This window comes from Stegodyphus dumicola, chromosome 2 (assembly GCF_044657685.1).
Source record: "Stegodyphus dumicola isolate Sdum_Otavi_A_Nest chromosome 2, ASM4465768v1".
Classification (NCBI taxonomy): Eukaryota; Metazoa; Arthropoda; class Arachnida; order Araneae; family Eresidae; genus Stegodyphus; species Stegodyphus dumicola.
In genome coordinates, this window is record NC_140769.1 from 157,121,651 (window position 1) to 157,146,043 (window position 24,393).

The 24,393-nt window shown below is 30.0% G+C and overlaps 2 protein-coding genes across 3 annotated transcripts in view; one reads left to right on the forward strand and one right to left on the reverse strand.

The window, feature by feature from the left end:
- Positions 1-24,393, forward strand: part of IFT46 (intraflagellar transport 46) — a 201,810-nt gene that overhangs the window by 116,863 nt on the left and 60,554 nt on the right. The window contains exon 11 of one of the 2 annotated variants that reach the window (XR_015039626.1): positions 20,702-20,969. Coding sequence is in view for 1 of the 2 variants with exons in the window: in XM_085811369.1 (XP_085667495.1) it covers positions 7,632-7,670 (39 nt within the window). In the remaining variant the exon portion in view is untranslated. Of the gene's footprint in view, positions 1-7,631; positions 7,898-20,701; positions 20,970-24,393 lie in introns of those variants that run through there. The other variant, XM_085811369.1, reaches the window with a different exon arrangement.
- LOC118182704 (voltage-dependent calcium channel type A subunit alpha-1-like) overlaps positions 6,632-24,393 on the reverse strand; it is a 454,834-nt gene continuing 437,072 nt past the window's right edge. Inside the window, exon 47 of the mRNA XM_085811365.1 lies at positions 6,632-17,168. Coding sequence (XP_085667491.1) covers positions 16,339-17,168 — 830 coding nt within the window. The 3' untranslated portion in view covers positions 6,632-16,338. The remainder of the gene's footprint in view (positions 17,169-24,393) is intronic.

Genomic DNA, 24,393 nt, shown 5'->3' on the forward strand with positions numbered 1-24,393 from the left:
GAGAAACCTTAAGCGAATATTAGAAAAAGATAATGTTACCCATTAATTCTTGAATAAATTAATATTCATGTAGCAATTAAAAACTGACATGAGCACTTCTCATCTAAATATTCAAAAATGCAATTGTCATGGGCAGAATTTATATATTTTTTATTTATGGAAATTATAGAAAACTTGTGATAATATCAGCTAAATAAAGCTAACTACTCATTTGAAATGATTAAGTAGAAAAATTGCTTTCGGTTTATAGTGTTAATAATGATATAATAAAATCTGAATTTTACTTATTTAAAGCATTTAATATAAAAGTTAAATTTACAATGTTTAAAGTCATATACCAAAAAGATACTTTCAAAAATGAAATTTTTTTGTTTGATAAATAATATAAAAAAATGCTGCCATAATATTAGTAGTATTTATAACAAATTCAATTATGAAAAAAAATTTGTATTAATGTGAAAGACATATTTTTTGGGTTATGTATGTCTTTTTAATAACAGAAAATGATCTTACTAGATCAGAAACGCATACTTTAGAACCAACTATACAGTAAGCAATAGTGTTAAATATTGTTGCGGTTTTTATTCTTCTGACACCAATTGTTGTGTTATTTTCTTCCTTCACGTTCGTACGGGGTTCGTAGATTTGGAGTGAATAATGACGACACTTGATGAAGTATCGAAACACACTTTATTTAGCCAATATTAATCAGGACAGCTCCAACAACACTTTTTGCAGTCGTCGAAGATCTGCTATAAACACGCTGGAACAATCAGCGACACAGCCTTCACACTGTCAGGCAATAACGTTGGAGATAGCTTCCTGCAAAGCACTCGACTCTACTTGATCGTTCTCGGAACTCCACATACTCTCGAGACTCTCCACGCTACAACTCGTGATGCACTCGACGACACACGAGCACAGCTCCCGACTCTTTGGTTCAGTCGTTCCCGGAGCTCAACACGCTCTCTCGATGATGCACTAACTCACGATGCACTCGACGACCCACTTCGGCACTCACTGCCCGGCTGTCAACTCGATCGATTCCGCAGGGATTGACTCGCTAGACGAGACACACTCTCAATACTTCTGACTGCATGCGGACCAACAGGGTTTATATAGCTTTCGGCTTGTGTTTGAGGACATTCTGGGCTAAACCAGTAAGAATTCGTTCCAAAAGGTTCTTCATCAGTTCATGACATATCGCCAATTTTGTCACCAAATGTGGCAACCCTGCCTTCCCTTGCCATTTTATGGCAACCCTAAAACTGCTTTGAGGGGAAGCCATCTCACCGCGCCTTGACATTTGATAACAATATCTTAGATATCTCAGATAATAGCACATGTCAGAAAACAAATCATTAAAAAATGTGTCAAGAACTCTGTGGGCAAAATGCTGAAAATATTTGCTAGTAATAAATCAACATAGTCTATATAGACTTGCTGTATATTTATTTAGTACAAGTGTCAGCACCTATTTTGGGTGTGGGTAAAAAAATCAACCAAAATGTGTGTATTAAGAAGGCATCTGGGTCAGTGGTATTTTCACTTCAAAAACAGTTTTTTTTATGATTAAGAAGATCGATTTTATTGAAAAAATAATTATGATACCCTTTAAAATTATAATTCTGATTAGTATAAAAATGAACATAACTAAGTGAACTATATTTTTCTCTTTAATATCAATGGCTTTCCTGATCTTGAACTTCCTACGTCAGTTCAGTCCAAGTTAGTCATCTTAAAACGAATAGACAAACATCTGAATTTTAGGTAGTTAAGCTGCTCCTGTTCTTATTTAAAATAAATTTTGCATGTAAAAATATTTCCTTGCATTTATAAGTCTAACCAAGTACAGACAAAATGGCACAGCCAGTTTTTTTTTGGAATTGTGGATTATGGATTGGCGTTGCATTAGTTTTAAAAAATGTTATTATTATTATTTATTTTCAGTTTATTTTTTATGTATTCATCCAGTGTTTGTTTTATAATTTATTTTTGGAACTCAAATGGATTATAAGTTGCCAAGGCCTGATTTAATAATTTCTAAATGAGTGAACCAACTTCTCACTAATCGATCAATTCCAACCAATGTTTGCTTACATACTGTAATTGCAAAGGATGTTATTTAAAAAAATTGGTACCCCAGTTTTATACTAAAGCATTGACTAACTAATCAATATGTATAGGATCATGGTACAAACAACATAACCATGATCCTGTGCAGTGGCGTAGCCAGGGTGGGGCAAGGGGGGACATCTGTTCCTGGGCACAGCATCCAGGCGCTGCGAAATTGATGCTACGAAATTTTTTAATGAAATGTTTTCCTTTCTTGGCACACAGAAAGGGGCGCAAATTCTTCTGTTGTCCCCAGGCGCTGGAATCCTAGCTATGCCACTGATCCTGTGTGTTGTTCATTTGAGGAATTATTCATAATTCATAGAAAATTATTTTAATTAATTAGACATAACTTTGTACATAAATTTTGTTTTGCATGATGAGATACCTTCACTGAACATAGAACAGTGTTTATCTTCATGAAAATATAAAGAAATTTAATTATATTAAAGGCTACATCAGCTATTTTACATCATCAACCACGCACTATGCATCGATGCATAGTGCTATTTATCAGCCAAACAAAAGGAAAACTTAAAAATTATTTACTCTTACATCATAAATATAATAATTGTTTTAGGGTTTGTGAATGACAAAGTGATTAAAAACTTGAAACATTGGTACAGTCAAAAGTCGTTAATCCTGACTCGTCGGGACTTCGGCGATTCCAGATTATAGATCATCAGTTTAAATCTGGTAAGATGGCATGCAGAAATTCTAAAATTAAAAATATGAAACCGTAATTTATGAAATAAAGAACAATTATGATCTAAAGGGTATCAAAATTTACAAAAAAAAAAAAAAAAAAAAAAAAAAAAGCTTAATATTTATTTGTTTACTTCATTAAACATTTCTTTCAATGTAAGTTGTTTAAGTTGCTTCGTTTTTTACGTGATAATACATTCTCTTTAATTCTATAAACAGACATAATTTCTTGTTCAGTTACAAAATTCCACTGTTCAAGTCCTATAATTGCTATGTCGAGAATACCGACTAATTTGTCAATCGAAATATTTTCGTTTTCAATAACCTCTGTCACTTTCTTCGCTATCGGAAGCGAATTATAATGACGAGGAATTTGATTTAAATCATATCAAAGACGGAGTACATCGAGATGAAATACTACATTCAGTAAGGAATTATAAGCCAAATAAAATAAAAACATCTGCCCTGAAGATAAGGATAGTGCTGACAAATCAACTTCCAATTCATTGCGCGCCCGCCGCAGCGTTAAAGATAAACAAAGGATATGCCTTTATCCATTTTTTGCAGCAATTCCACTTTTTGTTTAATGAACTTCGAAATATACTTTCGCTTTGTAAATTATTTACATATTAGTAAATGTATATCAGAAATTCTATTTGACATAATCGAAAGTTTAAGCTTACTTTTATAAAATTGCTCTAACAGTTTGCAAAAAATAATAAGCCGGATCCAATTCGAAGATTAAGGAACAACGCAATCTGCAATATTAACTGAAATAGATAATTTTAGCTTACCTTATGCCGTCCATTATACATTAAACGCGCACTCGTAAACGTATTTTGCGCACGCGCACAAGCTTATTCGCAGCCGTAAAGGTCTTACGCGTATGCGTCAACGCGACGCATGCGCAGAAAGTTTGTAGCTTTGAGGTCCGGATTATGGGTGTCCAGCTTTTGACTGTAGTTTAGTCCAGCTTTTGACTGTAGTTTGAATCTCAATGAACAAGACAACTGCATAGATATTTTTCATGTGTAGTGAAAATACAAGTCAGTTTCCCGTGAAAATTCACCAAAAAGACATCTTTTTCTTTAGGGAGATACATAAAAGTTTTTCATTTTAAATAAAGAATTTTTTTTTAAACACTTCAAAAGATTCCTGGAAGGAAAAAATATTGTTTTCTGAAAGCATACAAAATGAGCTAATTTTTTTAGAATACGAGTAATGAATGAGGTTTTCTCTAATTAGTCATAAAATATTTAAAGAATGTTATACAGTATTAGACAGTTAAACCAAGTTTTATAAATTGATATACAGTCAAAAGTCGTTAATCCGGACTCGTCGGGACTTCGGCGATTCCGGATTATAGATCATCAGTTTAAATCTCGTAAGATGGCATGCAGAAATTCTAAAATTAAAAATATGAAACCGTAATTTATGAAATAAAGAACAATTATGATCTAAAGGGTATCAAAATTTGCAAAAAGAAAAAGCTTAATATTTATTTGTTTACTTTATTAAGCATTTCTTTCAATGTAAGTTGTTTAAGTTTTGCTTCGTTTCATGTGATAATACTTTCTCTTTAATTCTATTAAACAGACATAATTTCTTGTTCAGTTACAAAGTTCCGCCGTTCAAGTCCTATAATTGCTGTGTCAAGAACACCGACTAATTTGTCAATCGAAATTTTTTTGTTTTCAATAACCTCTGTCACTTTTCTTCGCTATCGGAAGCGAATTATAATGACGAGGAACTTGTTTTAAATCATATCAAAGACGGAGCATATCGAGATGAAATACTACATTTGGTAAGGAATTATAAGCCAAATAAAATAAAAACATCTGCGCTGAAGATAAGGATAGTGCTGACAAATCAACTTCCAATTCATTACGCGCCCGCCGCCGAGCAGCGTGAAATTGATAAACAGATTTCGGATTTCAAAACACACTTTCGCTTTAGATCCTTTACATATTAACAAATATATATCGGAAATTCTATTTGATATAATCGAAAGTTTAAGCTTACTTTTATAAAATTGAAGTCTGCAAAAAATAATAAGCCGGATGTAATTCGAAAATTAAGGAACAACGCAATCATCAACATTAACTGAAATAGATAATTAGATAATTTTAGCTTATACGTCCATTATACATAAAATGCGCACGCGAAAACGTATTCTGCACTTGCACACACTCATATGCGCAGTCGTAAAAGGTCTTACGCGCACGCGTGAACGCCTCTGCGCATGTGTCAACGCGGCGCATGCGCAGAAAGTTTTTAGTTTTTATGTCCGGATTATAGATCATTCCGAATTATGGGTGTCCGAATTAACGACTTTTGACTGTATTAAGTAATTTTCAGTTTTCTAATATAATTAGTGCTTGAAATTGTAAAAAAGCAGGAACATAGTTTTAATTTACGTGTTTCCTTGATTAAATGTTTAAACACATTCAACAAGAGATATATCTAAAATGTGAATATCTTAATAAAAATTTTTAACAATTACTTCCTTAGAATGCAAGTAGTTTCGAATCTGAAAACTGAGTGTTTAGTTCCAGTAAATACATATTACATTGCCCGAACTGAATTAGTATCTACAAATCACTTTTCTTGCGAAAAAGTATGGGCCAAATGATGTTGAATGAGATTTAATTTATAAATTTCAGCCTTCTGTTAATGGTATGTAAAATATATCATTCAATTTCATATTACCTACATGTTTCTAAAACCTCATCAACAGAGTGGTAGACTGCTGAATACTGGTAGATCATTCCGAGTTAAAATCTAGACGAAACAACTAGCTGCATGGTTAATTTTCTACAGGTGTATTCCAGTTGCATTCCATGACCATGTGCAATGGTGCATATTCATTTAATGTGATACTTTACCCTAAAAATAATTGCCACATTCTGGGATATTAACATAGATTTTGGATTGCTGATTCCTTTCACATATAAAGAAGCCACAAATAGATGCGAAACTGAATTTTGACTCATCCTTTAATATTGCATACTCTGTGTTATCAATTTCAATGCTCATGTTTTCTGTTGCAGTTTATATATAAAGGAACCTAAATTACAAGTTTTCTTGCATTAACAGCCCCTTTTATGAAACCATTAACATACAATTTATCTTGAAGTTTTTAGGGTTACTTATTCTAGATTCAAAGAGATAGTTACTTATTCTGGTGTACCGTTATACGAAATATCAGCATTCTGAAAGATAACATTCTTATTTGCTCATATCCAATTCTTTGGAGTGTTCTAATATTTTTGTTTTCAAATAACATTCAAGTTTAACTAGGAAATATTCAGATATATTGCCAATTTAGATTTTACTTACTCAGTTTATGAAATAGCCAGTGGTTCTCTGCTGCAAATCCCCCCCCCCCCCAAGTATTATTTAAAAGGATACAGAAAAACATTTTTAATCACAGAACTGATATCAAAATATAGTTTTAGTAAGTGAACATTATTAATGGCGTATATCTATGTTTTTATCTGCAAAATATTAGATGTAAATAGCAAAAGTAATCCATATTTCTCAAAATTTAACTCCTGAATCCTGAGTTTGTTGAAAATTGATTCTGAAAAATTACCCACTTTAATGCGGAAATTTTAAAAGAAGCATTTGTTTTTGTCACATTGCATGTTAATGTTCAATATAATATCTTTATTAGAGAGCAAATTATTCAAAGTTATTATGAATAATTAAGTACTGATTAAGATTTATATAAAACTGATGCAGTAATTTGGTATTTCTGCAAACTTCTTTGGAAAATGTAATAAATGTAGGAAAATTAGAAAGAAGAGACAATTTTTTTAATATTTTTATGAGCAGAATTTACAACAGAAGTGGAAAATACAATAAATTTATGACACTATGCTTTAATCTTTTCATACAAATAGAAATTTCAACTTTAGGAATACTTTCTTTCACTTTTGTATATATACATTAGAAATCTATTTCTTCAAGATTTCTCAAAATACATTAAAATTGACCAAGGGGAAGAGCACAGATTTTGATCTTTTTTAAATCTTTATATTAAAGAAGATCAAAACCAAGTAAAGGGAAATCTATACATACAGAGAGGTTAAAAATTTTAAATGCATGTTTGGCTAGAGCCATGGAGCTGGATTTCTTTTTTTTTTTCCTTATTTTTTTCAAATTTTTTTTCTTAAAAAAAAAAAAGAAGCTTCAAAGAGGAAACCACTGTAAATCATCTCCCATACATCATTGTCTAGTCTTCAAATTTTAATTTGTTAACACATTTGTTCTGCATTTGCAAAATCTTTACACAAAATGTTATAAAGAAATTAAATTGTAATGATTGATTTGAGCCTATGATATTACTATCATTTATATTGCTTTATGTTTTAAATTCCACCAAAGAAATTATATTATTTCAAAATATAATAATGATTACAATTTAGTATATTTTCATGTAATATAATCCATTTTCTCCTGAAATGGAATAACTCTAGTTACTATATTATCAATGCAAATTTCTGATACCAAAATCTTTGCATTTATATATTTAAGAAAACTTAAACAGTCTTAAATAAAGCAACATTAGTGACTACTTATGCAGTTTAAAATTATAATATTTTTTGTCATAAATAAAATCAATAGTAAATTCCCATAACTTAATAAAGTTCTTAATGATTTTGTAATAAATTTCAGTTAACATGAAATTGTTTAAAGAGTGTGAAATGGTATATTATTATCAAATGCTTTTTTAAACAGAAAAGTACTTTTATGCAGAAGTAATAATTTTGCAATTTAGTTATTAAATATTTCATTTTTTTTTTCAGAGAGAACTGATTTTTGAAAATAATGCATGTAACATTTAATTTTTCCATGTAAGAAATATTTATTTGCTTGAACACATTGTTTTACGGCACATCTGTTTATCAATATAGTAAGCCATGTTTTGAAGGTTGAAAATAAACAGAATTATTAATAGTTTTTTCATTAGCTCATTAATCTTTTGCTATTTACCAATGAATCTTTGCTATGTTTAAGCAAATCTGTCATACATTCAATATAAAAATTAACAGTTACAAAAATCAATAAATAAATGAATAAAATAAAATAATATCACCATGAAGTTTATTTAAGTAATGTATACTAGCCTTTCGAAAATTATGGTAATCAGAGATAATGTATCACAAAAATATTTCACTTTAGCAAATTTCTTTTGTACTACATACATACCCATATCTAAAACGTTTTTGTGATATATATTTATATTGACTATTACTTTTCTACAACTGTATTAAATAAAAAATATATTATTTGAATTATTATGTGAATTATAATATTATAACAGCACGCTCAATAACAAACAGCTTCGCTTTCATAGCTTACAAAAGGGCAAGCAAGAAGTAAGTTTTACAGTTTAAGAATATGTTTCTGATTTTCTTATACATGAAGCATCTTAAAATCATATCTAACTGCATAAATATCAACTGCCACAAATTATAACTAAATACTTAAATATAACCTTCTACAAAAAATATAATATGCACATAAAAAAAAACCTTTCAGTGTTGTAATTAACAAATTACATAAATGAGATTAGTTGCTATTACAGAAGGCTAAAAGCAATTAAATAGGTAAATAATTACAATTTCTGTGGTGTTTTAATCAATTACTTCTGATTAAAACACAGAAATAAATACAGCAAATAAAAATTATATTATTTAAGTAAATGTATGCTTAATTTTATCTCCTCTAAATATGTTTTATTAACTAGAAAAGGGAGATAAAATTAAATGATCATTCTAAACATTTTTATTACATTTTAAATGCGATTTATAAAATGTCTCACAGTATAAAATGCAGAATTATTTCCTAATCTTTTTAGCTTTCATAAAAAATAAGATTTTTTTAAAAAATTATATTTTCTTAGTGTTTTAAATTAGAATATTTAACATACCTAGAGTATACTGATTCATGGTACATATTAAAAATTTTATTACATAATTTACTATTACTAATATATCACTCATAAAGTTTATATACTCTAATCACATGAAAATGTAAAATTCTCAAATTGTTCATATAATTAGATTTTAGAAAAATTAAATAATATGATCAAGTTTATATATTAAAATTGTTAGATTAGTATAATCAAAGATAACTGTTTAATTTAAAAGTGGCCTTATTTAAATGAGTTCTAGATATGAATAGACTTATATTCTTAAATTGTAGTAGGATAACAATATCTTTTCACCAAAAGCTCTTAAAGAAGAGCAATAATCCAGTTTCTTTGAAATGTTTATGAATGCCCTTGAGGGCAGTTATGACCTACAATGTGATAAATGTTAATATTTACATTATTTCAGCTTCTGAAACTAGTTCATAGACAGAGAGAATTTAAATAAATTGTCTATCAAACATTACTGCCTACAACTAATGTATTAGGTAATCACCTTGGCACTGTATAATCACTTAATTTACTATGATCTAATTTCAAAATGTGAAGTTTTTTAAGCTGTAAAATATATATTAGAAGGATCAGGCTAGGCCACATTTGGTTCAAAAAGATAATATAAAAATATCTATCACTTTTGGACCCTTCTAATTAGAGCTCGAATGAAATTTATGGAAGAGAATGAAATTTACTAATGGATTAAATACTATTATTTAAAAATTATGAATTTTATGCCAGTTTCATTAGCCAGAAGAAAAAAAGCTAGGTAAAATAAGAAATTATGCATAATTTCTATATTCATATTTATAACTATTTAAATTATGCATGGCTGTCAATTATATATCTTAAAACAATTAAAATTTCAATAAATTTACCTATTTCCTAATATGAATTATTAATTAAGGAAATATCTATTTATCAAGGAAACACTTACATTGAAAAATGCATTTACCATTTCATTTTAAGTAATTACAGCTATGAAAAGTTGCAGTGGAACTGACTTTTAAGAAGTAGGTGCATTTAAATTCATAAAAAACATTTTATTTTATATTTATTTATATCAAATACTTTATATTAAAACAAATATTTGGGATAGTTTATTTAAAAAAAGCAGAAAAGAATAATTCTTGAAAAAATCACGACAGTAGGTGTAATGTTCTTTTATCACAATTAAAATGTTACTGGATATTTAAACTTTCATGTCAAGCTTGGTATAGCAACAGCTGGCAGTATCTCCATAGTTCCATTTAGTTAATCTTTCAGTGGTTAATGCAGCATGTAAGGAAATGACACAACCAAGATGTTCAAGAAAGAGTAAATTTCTATTTCCTAAACTGCATATTTTTAGTTTTGACCGTTTCTAATATGGCTCATATCTGATGCTGATTAGTAAAAGGAATTTTCATTTTTATTCGTACATCAAACAATTATAGGTGAGTCTATCTTGGATACCTGTAATAGGCACTTTGGGAGTTTAGATATCCAAACTTTTCATTTTTTTCCATAAAAAATATAAAATATGCAAAAATGTTGCAATGAAATAGTTCTGATATTTTTCTATGAATTATTAAATAAAAAATACAAAGCAAAATAGACTAAGATTTAAAAATTTTTAATCTATTAAATTAAAAAATAGGGTAAAAATATTGATAATATGCATGAAAGCTAGATCTTTTCAATAAATAATTTGATATTCTTAATCTCCACCAAGTTTCAAATGATGATTAGGTTATACCGTTATGTTAAATATTAAAATAAAATGAAAATATTTAAGCTGCAAAATATCATTTTATGAAAGTATGTGTACTTTAAAATCTTAATTGAAAATACTTGTACTCTCCAACAGTAATTAAAAAAAAAGGTCAAGCATATATAGTAAATTAACAATATAAAATATAGTGGTGTGCTTTGCGATATAAAGCACATAAGCTATACTACTGTAAAAATTGAAGAAATGCGAATGTTAAACAGCATAATAAATTATCAATAAACAAATAAAGGGCAAAATTTCAAAAAGCTACAGTATCATAGATATGAAAATTATGTAATGAAAGACTCCAAAACTGGTTATAGTAATTTGTCTCAACTTTTAAAAGTGATTTTTACATAAAAACTTGCCTTGTTTTCAGATAGAACTTATCGTAAAACAATACCATATCCAAATGCAATTCTATAATATATTCTTTATACATGAGAGTGAAAAATTCTGCCAATATAACAGATCCCCCCTTCTTGAGGAAGCTCAATTATGCTTCTTGCTCTTGATGGAGATTTTATAAAAATTCACAATAATATTAGGGTAGTTTTTTTTTTTTTTTTTTTTTTTTAGCACGAGGTAAATTCTGTATTTTATTTCTTCTACACATTCTAAATTTTTCTTAAGAATCATATTTTTAAACTTTAAATTATAATAAATCATGAATATTTAGTAAAATTTGTCATTCAGTAGAATAAAAGTGGGAGATAGTAGCTAGACACATAGTTTTGTTATGAAATTTCAGTAAAGAATATGCAACAAAATACCATGCATGAAACTAGCCATTTTTGCATTTATGTATGGAAATGTCAATCGATCAGAACTTATCCTACGAGCTACACTATTCTACACTACAATATTTACAAGTGAACAGGCCACGTGTATACATAAGAAGGAGCGTATTTCTGACGCAATACATTTTAAGGAAAAATAAAAAATAAAATTCAGAATTCCAATGGATGAAAGGTAAGAGAATGGATATACAGAAATATGGCAGCATTACAAATTCCAGACAAAGGAATAAAACAATGATTATTTTTATTACTAAGTGACTTGTCAAATATGGATCAAGTTATACAGAGAAATTCAAATTACAAGTGGTGCATTATGACATCAACAAAATTAAAAGTAAACAACAGGAAGAAAGTTTGACTAAGATGGGGGTGGGTGGGAAAGTGCAATGATGATTTCAAACAGAGTCAAATTCAGGAAACTAGATTTCCATGTCTATTGAATGATCCAGTTAAAAGTCCAAAAGACTGCACAAAATAAAAAAAAAATCTTGAAACTGATTTTAAGGATAGTCACAGCTGTGCAAGATGCTTCATGGCATAACATAAGCTTGTGTTTCAGCATCAAACCTATTTGACACAGCGTCTTTCTGATACTTACCAATAGAAATTACTTGCATTTCAGAAACATGTCTTGAACTTAAGTGAGGCACACTGCTATGACTGGAGCAGCAGACAATGCTCACAAAACTTGTATTTTCTTTTATGTGCCAAGTTCAGTCAGAGAACAGTAGTAGAAGTGATGTGGTGTATTTAATTATGGCAAAGCACACTAGGGCTATCTGCCTAAGGGGAGGGATGCCTTTGTGGAGGACTTTCTAAGGGAAACTGGCTCGTATACACGTTACACATGGGGAAAACCACGAAAACACCTATGTAGCCAGCCCGTTCGTGGGATTCGAACCTCAGACCGAACTACCAGTGTTCAGCGACTTTACCGCTCAGCGTCAAAATGCTGTAACAGAAACAAGCCACTACTTTATGTTATTTTTAAATACAAAACCTTTCCAAGGAAAAATACTGCCTGGAATCTTAGTAGGATTTCAAGATCAAGTTGACAGATGAATTCTATATCAGTTTGTTAAAGTCATTAAAGTTTCGGCGTTCAGGTGCACATGAAAAAGAGGAGGAAAGAGAATGACTTAATTGTGATACCAAGATGACCGGAATGTTGTAACCACTTGATGCATCCCTCAACCATCTATTCAAAGCTTATCTGTGATAATTCTACTATATTTCTATCAAAATGTGGAGATGTCTTCCAATTGAATATTAGCAAAAGATGTTGATTACTTGGAAACTTTTGCCAATGACGCTATTTCATAATTTTCAATTCATATGAAAAGATTTCTTGAAACATATGATTTTTTTTGTATTTTCGGCTGACTTCCCTATTATATAAATAATGATGTATAATATTATTATGCATTAACTGTAACAGAAGCAGATAATTTTTATAGCAGTTACTGAATATTAATTGAAAAAAGAAACAGAAAACATGATACATTGTCTCTTAAATTGCAACTTTTGTAGCAAATAAAAAATAATAACAGCATAAAAATAATAAAGTAAAATATACTCTATATATAATAAGGTGAAAATACAAGTGATTCATCTGAAAAAAAATTGCTGGTTACATTATGAAGTACACAAGGTGATTCAGAATTCATCATCAATATTTAGTGGGGAGGTAGGGAATAGGAAAAGAAGGAGATTTTACATAGGAATGCATGGGCGCATGTAGTAGGGCAAAATGACCCCAGTTCAATGATGGAAATAACACATAAACAGTAAGTAGTAAGGGAAAAAACATTTATTATCTTACATGTAACATTTCTTTGCATCAGTTTTACAGACTTACAAGAGGTGCTCAAACTGCTGACCATGTGCTAGAATGCATGACTCACAATGGCGTTGCATGGACAACCAGACCTTCTGGAATATGCCTGGCATTTACATACATATCTGCAAGTTTATTTCATGTATACCGGTTCATGTTACTTCTTGCAAAGTCAACCAATCGAATGACAACTGGCTGCACACATCAAACAGCTATGTATGGAAGTCTTGTACACACAGCACCCTCTACACCACCATGCATTCGTCTGCGCCCATACTTTCCTATGTGAAATCTCCTTCTTTTCCTATTCCCTACCTCCCCACCAAATATTGATGATGAATTCTGAATCACCCTGTATACCCACTTAACAAAACCTAAGAGGCACAATAGAAAAATAACCAAATAAAAAAAGTAGACAATTTTAATTTTTTTTTGGGGGGGATAACTCTTCAAATGTTCATTACTCTTAATAGGATTTTCCCCATACTATAAATGATGCATTAAACAGAATTGAAAACAGCATACATGAAAAATCTGTAGATTGCCAATTTAGATATGAGAAATTTAAAATTCCTATGAAAGCTATACTCTGCATATGAAAACATGTCTTTTTCATGAGTTAATGGAAATTTTAATGCATATGTAAAAAGTTACTGAAACACTGACTCCTTTCATTTTAAAACACAAAGATTTTTAGAATATAAAAAGAACCAACTAGGGCATTCTAGTGTTAAATATGACATCAGCAGACAATTATAACACATATCTTTTTAGTTTATGTAAAGTGTATATTAAAATTTATACACTTGAAAGTTTCATTCATTACTATAACCAGTGAGGAGTTACTTAACCCATTCATATAAATAAAAATACCACAGAATATAGAAAATGTTAATGAGTCCTTTAATTGTCAAAAAAGATCTCCAAATTTGAATTCTGTTACAGTCAAAAGTCGTTAATCCGGACTCGTCGGGACTTCGGCGATTCCGGATTATCGATTTTTCCGTATTATAGATCATCAGTTTAAATCTGGTAAGGTGGCATGCAGAAATTATAAAATTAAAAATATGAAACCGTAATTTATGAAATAAAGAACAATTATGATCTAAAGGTTATCAAAATTTACAAAAAGAAAAAGCTTAATATTTATTTGTTTACTTTATTAAACATTTCTTTCAATGTAAGTTGTTTAAGTTGCTTTGTTTCATGTGATAATACTTTCTCTTTAATTCTATTAAACGGACATAATTTCTTGTTTAGTTACAAAGTTCTGCTGTTCAAGTCCTGTAATTGCTGAGTCGAGAATACCGACTAATTTGTCAATCGAAATTTTTTCGTTTTCAATAACATCTGCGTCACTTTCTTCAATATCGGAAGTGAATTATAATGACGAGGAACTTGATTTAAATCATATCAAAGATGGAGTACATCAAGACGAAATACTACATTTAGTAAAGAATTATAAGCCGAATAAAATAAAAACATCTGCCCTGAAGATAAGGATAGTGCTGACAGATCAACTTCCAATTCATTGCGCGCTGCGTCGTTTCCCTCCCCCCCCCACAGATCAGCGTGAAATTGATAAACATATTTCGGAATGATTAGATAATCAAAGGATATGCCTTTATTCATTTTTTTGCAGCAATTCCACTTTCTGTTTAATGGACTTCGAAACATACTTTCGCTTTGTAGATCCTTTACATATTAGTAAATATATATCGGAAATTCTATTTGACATAATCGAAAGTTCAAGCTTACTTTTATAAAATTGCTATAACAGTCTGCAAAAGCCGGATCTAATTCGAAGATTAAGGAACAACGCAATCTGCAACATTAACTGAATTAGATCATTTTAGCTTAGCTTATACCATCTGTTATACATTAAACGCGCATGCGTAAACATATTATGCGCATGCGCACACGCATATTCGCAGCCATAAAGGTCTTACGCGCACGCCTAAACGTCTGTGTAGCTTTGAGGTCCGGATTATAGATCTATCCGGATTATGGGCATCCAAATTAACGACTTTTGACTGTACGACATTTATGATGCTTTTATATCTGATGAATCTAATGATGAAGTAATGCTACAGTATAGGAGAAAGATAGCAAACTGATATAAATATATATACAACATAATTACAATGTATTTGAAATTTGTAAGAACAGAGAATCTAATGTATGTAAATCTGAAATTTGTAATCATCCAAAAATATATAAATAAATTCTATATTCATATATTTTCAATGTAAATATAATTAGACGCATGTAGTAAATATTTCAGACTGAAGAATAATTTATAATCAATCTACATTCCAAAATACAGTTATTACATCATACCAATAACAATGCACTTCAAAAACTTAATTTTCACTTACTTATGAAACAATGTAGGATCAATTTGATGTTCTAAAATATAACTAAAATATGCTTAAAACATATTAAATAAATATAAATGGTTACATTAAGGTGCTACCACAATTTCAAAAGTAGATAATCGCTGCATGTATGATCAATATTTTTTCCAAAGATAGAAAAGCTTAATGCTGTAAATACATTCAGTAAATGATAGTTCCTTTAAAGAGACTGCAATTGATATGAAGACACCTTACAAATGGCTCACCAGTTAATCACTCAACATCTAATATCACAGTTAATACAGTAAATATACACTATACTACAGCTATCAAATGTCAAACAGCTTAATAGGCATTGTTTTTCCTACCCAAAATCTTTAAATGGGTTTCCTCTTTGACTTCTGTAAACCTGCTAAGGGAACATTAAAGAGGGTACAATGATCTATCACAGCATAACCTGAAAGATTTAAGCGAGGAGACTGACATAAAGTAAAACCTCCTCATTTCAGTGTTTTATAAAAAAGTAAAACAATCAACAAAGTAAAAATATAAAAGAAAATATTTACTGTCAACATGGGGTTTGTATCCCCTAAAAGTGCTTAATAATATAAGTAACTCAAACTTAGCCACAACCACAAATTTGAAATATATATCTATACAAACACATACATTTATATGTGTATGTATACATATAAGCAATATATATATATATATATATATATATTAAGAAGGCTAGTGATGTGAGCAGCAAAGAGGGCCCTTCTGATATTTTCGAAATGCCCTCTTTCCCTCTTTAATGGCACTGCGTAAAAAAGGCTGGAGAGCGACCAAGGTTGCTGCTAGCACCAGTCGTCTTCATCAGGATCATGTTGCAGTGGTCCCTTACGATTTGTCTTTATGACCATCGTCAAAGGTTCTCGTTCTCTTTGCAATCGTTCTCGCTCTCGCTGTCCAGGCTTGTAGCCATTAGGTAAGGCTGAAGGCAAATGGCGAGACCCTCTACCTATAGCAGCAGCTGCTTCAAAACTTAAAGGCTCTGCGCGTGGTCCGAGGGCCGTTGTTGTGAAGGTAGTATATGTGTTATCAGCTCTCGTGATAGTAGCAACTTTATGCGTTGGCTCTTCTCGAAGGTGCGCATCGCCAACAGAGAGTGAGCCTGAGGTGTGCATTGGCCCTGCTGTCCTTTCCCTCCAAGGAGGGTGCTGCTGCTGACTGTTCAATAAGGAAGCATGGGTAGGAGAGGCACTCAGCTTTGGGAAGTTGATGCTTCCAGGAGAACGGCTTGGTTGGGGTACTGTGGGTGAGTGTGAGACATCAGGAAAATTGATAGGATCTGAGGAAATAATATCTAACCGTAGAGTAGAGGGCTTTGTAGGAGTGGGAGGCAACCTCCTCCCTCCTCCAGGCCTTCGCTGAACGACAGGAAGGCTACGCACAGACGACGGGCTCGGACTACGAGATCTATAATGCAGATGAGAGGTTCCATAATATTCACTTTGTGTTGGGGTAGATGGACTAGGACTTGGAGTTCTAGAACGTCTATCGAGACGAACACTTGGGTAAACGGGACTGTGACTTCTACTTCTAGAATGAATAATTGGTCCATATTGCCAAGTAGACTTAGGAACTGGAGATCGACCTCTTGTGGGAGAATAATCCCTCTTTTTACCTAATTTGTACATTTAGATAAAATAACAGTTAGAAGACATTGTAATGCAAATGTATACTATTTAACAAAAATATTACGATAATCAGTTTAACAAAAAATACAAAATTGTTCACCTGTAATAAAAATTAATGCATTCTGCATGCTTGTTACAGATAATTAACATATTGACTGCCCAACACAAGATAACTCGTATTAGCGCTCTCTTTCTGGATGCTCAATATGAGTTATCTTGTAGTTTCTTGACTTGCCACTTTTGCGCTTCTATGAGTTACTTACTCACTTAGCTCTTGTTTTAGTTGTACCAAGGTGACAAGTCGAAGCATGTCTGTACGAATTAACTCGTAGTGGGCTTCTGCGAAAAGCTTTGTCTAACAAAAGCCGACTGCAAGATAATTCGTAAGATCCTTTCTTCTAAAAAAAAAAAAAAAAAAAAAAAAAAAATGCTGTAAACTTTTTAATGATTGTTAGGAATCATAATTAATATTTTTAATAATACAATCAAAAGTCGTTAATCCGGACTTGGACTTCGGCAATTCCGGATTATCGATCATCAGTTTAAATCTCGTAAGATGGCATGCAGAAATTCTAAAATTAAAAATATGAAACCGTAATTTATGAAATAAAGAACAATTATGATCTAAAGAGTATCAAAATTTACAAAAAAAAAAAAAAAAAAAAAAAGTAATATTTATTTTTTTACTTTATTAAACATTTCTTTCAATGTAAGTTGTTTAAGTTGCTTTGTTTTATGTGATAATACTTTCTCTTTAATTCTACAAACAGACATAATTTCTTGTTCAGTTACTAAGTTCCGCTGTTCAAGTCCCGTAATTTCTGTGCCGAGAATACCGACTAATTTGTCAATCGAAATTTTTTCGTTTTCACTAACCTCTCTGTCACCTTCTTCATGTCTTTATACATTTTTGGCAGCAATTTCACTTTTTGTTTGATGGACATCGAAACATACTTTCGTTTCGTAGATCCTTTGGGAGCTCCAGCATCGGAAATTCTATTTGACATAATCAAAAGTTCAAGTTTACTTTTATAAAATTGCGCTTACAGTCTGAAAAAAATAATAAGCCAGATCCAATTCGAAGATTAAGGAACAAGGCAATCATCAAGATTAAATGAATATAAAGATAAAATTAAATGAATCATAAGATTAAATGAATATGTATAATTAGATAATTTTAGCTTATACCATCTGTTATACTAAACGCAAAACGTATTCGCGCACGCGAAAACGTATTCTGCGCTTGCGCACACGCATACGCACAGTCGTAAAGGTTTTATGCGTACACCTATGCGCATGTGTCAACGCGGCGCATGCGCAGAAATTTTTAGCTTTGAGGTTCGGATTATAGATCACTCTGGATTATGGGTGTCCGAATTAACAACTTTTGACTGTATAATATGATTCAATCAATTTGGTTTCTTAAACCGGAATGCGAAAAGTGACATGGCAGTCAAAGTGTTAACACACGTATACATGAAACATGCTAATTTAACCATTGACATTATTCTTAATAAGATATTCTAAAAGTAGAAATCAGGCAATATTTTAAATGAATGCTTGATTATTTGACAAATAATTCTTGTAAATACATACTTTTAATCAGACTTTTTGTTTTTTTATATAAATTATGTATGAGTTTTATGAATATTTCTGCTTGCTGTCTTTAGAAAAAAATGTCTTTTTCCTTCCACTAAAATATTAAACTAATAAAAGTCTAATTTATTTTATTGCATACAATCACATTCGATTTTTTAAGCAGGCTATCTGGAATTTCAAATTTTGTCTTATATATTCAGGGTGAAATAAGAGTTTTATCTTGTTACGTAATACCTTAATATGAGCTAAGTTTGAAAGTTGTGTGTTTAAATATATATAATACTGATTTCTAAAACACTTTAATATTATTTTTGAATGATCAAAATACAGCATTTGCTTCACAGTAGAAATGAAAAGGAGTGTTAAAACACTTTTTCAGGAATTAAATAAAAATTAATATAAAATCAGAAAAAAACATTTACAAAATTAAAGACTTCATTGCACAAACCATAATGGATAATTAGAATTTAGAAAATATTAGGAACTGTCAGCATTGATATCTGTGATAGGAAAAATGGTGCATAAAATAATACTTATTTAGATACACAGCAGTGTGCCAGCCAAATTCGGAACATATGGAATAGAAAACAGCAAGACACCAGTCATGTGTATCTTACAAGAACCATTTCAAGCTACTTTCAACTTCCGCAATACTAAAAAACTATTATACCTACAAACTTGCAAATTTGTAGTTTTAATAAAGCTTCCTTGAACTAGCTTTATATATTTTTTTCTTTCAGTAAAACTACTTTCTTTAATTTTAGAATTGTTACTGCTACATAAATTCTGTTTTCATTCTTTATGATTTATAATTTTTATCACCAGTGCTTTTTATCTTTCTCAACAGATGCATATTTGTACCAGTAAAAGTGATAATTCTGCCAATACTTTCATCCAAATTTTTGCAAATTTTCATATTTTCTTTAATTGTTTTATTCTGTTCATCATGGGAATAATTATCTATTAAATAATATGAGCATAACAAATAAGCCATCTTCCATCTAGCCATCTTCTTGTTGCCTTTAATTCTCAAAGTTTGTTGACAGTATATACACCTCTACAGTTTTATTACCTTTGCTTTTTTGTCAATAAAGCATTTATTTTGCAATCTGTAAGCAACGTTGATATTCATTTTTATTAGGCTTAGGCATATTCATTTCTTATGCTTAAGAACAAGCGTTGTCTTTCATGTAATTCCAAACCTTAATTTTGCATTGTACTCACATATATTTTTTAATTTTTAGTAAATCTGAACTTTCATCCCCCTTTTAATGATAGTACATAATATTTTATAAAAATGATCTTTAGTTATTTCTGGCTCACAAATTAATTGTCCATATGACTATTGTTACATATTTGAATTAAAAAACTTTTTAAAATTATCTACAGGCTTGTTGTTCATGGTATATATGACTCTGCATTCTTTAGAATGAGCATCAGCTTGTTTTTATTCTGCATAGCCACTTCCATTTATGTCATGTTGATTACTAATACCACTCCCATTCATAATCATTAAACACAGGGTTTGCACATATTTCTGCATACTGAAATTAAATATTTTTAAAGAACATTAATAAAAAAATCCATTAGCAAAGGAAATTGAATAAACTAAAGCAATTATCTATGCCCAAACTTCACTTTTGTAATACTTCTGTAATACACTTTTCTAAGAATAAAATAAATCTATAAATATGATACATTATCATTAAACATAATCTAATACTTAACTATACAACAAATTCAAGAATAAAATCAGTTTTGTAAAATGTATCAGGTAATTAGAATTAAATTTCAAAATTCTTTCAAAATCTACACTTATAATATTTAAATTTTACAATTATAATAGTCTCACATATTTTAAAGAAGATTAGTGACTTAAGTTTTACAATTATCTTTGTATTGATTTTTCTTTTTTGCTTAGTTTCATCATATTGCAGCTCAGCCCAGAGATTTATGCAAATTTTATGTCAAGTGGCATAGGTGAAAATGAGAAGTAAAACCATAACAGAAGCTCAGCTGTTGACACAGCTGCTGCTTGCTAAGAGAGACACGCTGATCAGAACAGATGTGAACATTTGACACTGATAAGATACTTATATGTCTGACTGAGTAGCTTTGCAGAGTTGCTGGAATTATAATCCAATTAATGTGCAGCATGTAATATAAAGTTCTAATACGCACCAGAAGTGGTAAGGTATTTTATATCATTTTTAAGTCTCATTAGCTGTAAGGAATAAAGTTTTATGTTAATTTTTTCACTTTTGTATCATATATCTACAATAAGAATTCAGGAAAGATGATACCTTCTAAGCGTGAGCAATTAGTTAAAAGTATACATGGTGATATTATATAATATACATGGTGATATTATTATATGAATATTATATACATGGTGATATACCCTGAATCTATATAGATCTATGTGGTAACTATTAATTTCTTTTATTTCTAAAAAAATATCTGTTTAAAAAGCATACATTTCATATCATAAACCTAAAAACGTTTTACAGTTTAAAATTATATTATATTATACACTATAGGAAATTATGCATGTAATTTATGATATTGATTCTAAAATGATATTAGGATAGAAAACTACAAAACATATGTTTCATAGAAACAACACACAATCTTTTTGTTTGAAAATTTTCAAGATATTTTTACTAATTTACATCAGTTTTCTTCTCTTTAACATCTTTTTTGTTTCAATAAACAAATAAACTTTTCCACTAGTCTCCACTGTATTTCATAATTTGTTAATGCTTTAGCAATATAGCTTTGAAGAATACCGTATTTGACAGCATATAAGACGCGTCCTTATTTAGAAGGCCACACACATGTAGATGTAGAAAAAGTTATGTGTGTCTAGACCTTTATCCGGGATAAAAATAGCATTCAGTATTGAAAGTTAACCTCTGCCCTTCACGTATAAGATGCAAGTAACTTTTTTGAGACCAAATTTAGGAAAAAAAGTGTGTCTTATATGCCATCAAATACGGTAATTTTCTTTCTCTTTATGTAATCAATTTCTTTCTCAATACAGATTCCTCTGTGATTTAGAATTTCAGATTTAATTGAAGATTTCTGTTATGATGAAGAACTGCATGTATTTAGAATGTAAAGAAGATGTTAATTCTATTTCTTTAATAATATGAATACTGAGAATAAATATGAAATGACACAAGATCAGGGCAGGCACCAGAATCAGTGTAGCAGAATTTTTAGTGAATGCAATGAGCAATGAGCAACAGAATTTAGGGATGGCAGGGACTTTAGAATCTAGGACAGACACTGGACAGCACAATTTAGGACCCACAGAGACTGCATCAGGTGGCAAAATGTTTAGTGCTAGCCCTGTGTATGGTGCAATGAGACATATAAGGTGAATCTTTTAAAGTGTCAGATTTCAATTCCTTTATTAATAGAAAAATTCCTTTCTACAGATGCATGTCCATGTGACAAGATTAGAACTATTTTTGCAACTTTACATGCATGTATCTAGTGAAAAGATGAGAAAATAAAGGGAAGATAAACATATCATGAGAAAGACTTAAAAGAAGAAAATTAAGAAATTCACTATATATTTCACATAAAATGTATTCATTGTGTGTTAGTATGATGAAAACATCTTTCGTTTGGTCTTATTTTTCTGGAATTGTAAGAATAAATCTTGTTTTCGAATCCTTTTAAACCTTCCAAGTCGCAAGGTCTAAAAATTATCTCTGCCAACTCTGTAAGAGCAAAAAGCCAGAAAAATTTTTAATAAAAAATTCAGAAAAAAAAGTGAATTTTTAAGAGAAAACTGATGCACATTAGAATATTCTACTTTTTTTTTTAACTACGTGAAAAAAAAAATCGAATGAAGAACTACAAAACAAGAAGAAATAAATTTATTTAAAAATAATTAAAATAGCTTTTTTGCTTTTGCTAAGAAGTGCTTCAGAAACTGTGTTTCACAGCATTTATCATCTTATTCATTTTTCAGAATCAAAATATTCCTAAATAGCTAAAATGGAAAGTAATGTAATTTTAAAATATTACATGGAAAAATGTATTATTTTAATACTATTTCTTAGCTATAATTTTAATATATTATCATTATTTCAATGATAATTATTAATTTTATTATGTTTGTAAAAAAATCGTCAAAAAATTCCCCCCCCCAAAAAAAACAGATGAAAAATTTTACATGTAAATTAATCTTTAAATCACCAAATTTAGCACTGGATAATGAAAGAAATGATATCTCAGAAAAGGAAAGGATGCTTTTGATGCAATATTTTGTGAACTCTTCATTCTGAAAAAAAAAAAAAATTATTTTGAAATGTCAAATATTTCATCGAGGCAGGGGCTTGCTCCCTACTAAAAAGTAGGAGAGAATTCAAATGATCAAATACATATTTGTCAATAAATCGAAAAATATTCTTTCCAAATGCTTATTCATCCTCAAAATGACAGAAATGTCAGGTGAGTGAAATTAAGGACCTTTGTCGAGTTGGGCCGAACGTCAATACTATTATGGACCAAAATTAATTTTCCCCAAACCTAAGGATTTTTAAGTACGAGCCCTATAAACAGCATCCAGCATATTTCATCTAAATAAAAATGGTTATTTAAAACAAATACATATTTAGTAGATATCACTGTTAAAATTCTGGATGATAGGCATATGAAAACTTAAGTCATACAACAATAATAGAATGACCCCAAAAAATTTAAAACAAAAGAAAAAATATCATAGTAGGATTTTTCAACTAAAATTCCATCAATGTAAAAGAAACTGCAGAAACTTAGATGAACATGTATGAAGTATATTGTAGAAATTAAATAAAAAGAAAGTCACTTTACTTTTTTATACTGCAGGGAACATTCAAGAAACTATGCAAATGGTACATAAGTGGTGCCATAATATTCCTGCTCAACTGACAGTTCAGCTACTAAAGCAATCACTAATCCTGTTTGAGATAATAATTTCATTCCAAGAATCTCATAAAAACATATCAACATTGCTGATAATATAATGAATCTTGAGATTTTATTTTCAAATTGTTTAAATTTGTTCTGATATTACATTTTAAATAATCAAATTATTCTGATATCAACAGGCTGTAGTTCACTTGCACAGGTGAATAAAAACAACCTTCAGATTTGGAAAAATCATAATTTCTCAAATGAGCCCTCTTTTTCTAATTCTCAAATTTTTCTAAAAATCTTTCTTAAAAATTAAGGATTCTGCAGTTTAAAGAACAAAAGTTCTTAAGAACTACGACTCAAGATTTTCTTGCTTTCTCATGACAGGATTCTTAAACACAATCATCAGTTGAACATTAATAGAAACTTATCTCTTGATTTCAATGCCAACTGTTTTTCTGACAGAAAATTATATATATATGAACTACTTGTGTAAAGTCCTGCCAAAGTTCTTTTACAAAAACAGTTCAGAACAGAATTTACTCCCATGAATTTATATTAGTCAAATTAATTTAGAATACTATGTTTATTACTAAGAAGTAGAAATAAAAAAATGGCAAAATATGGCTATTTTTACAAGAAACTGCATTTTTTTAGCTTTTTGTACAACCAAAAAATAATTTGAAATTACAGGTTTTAAAC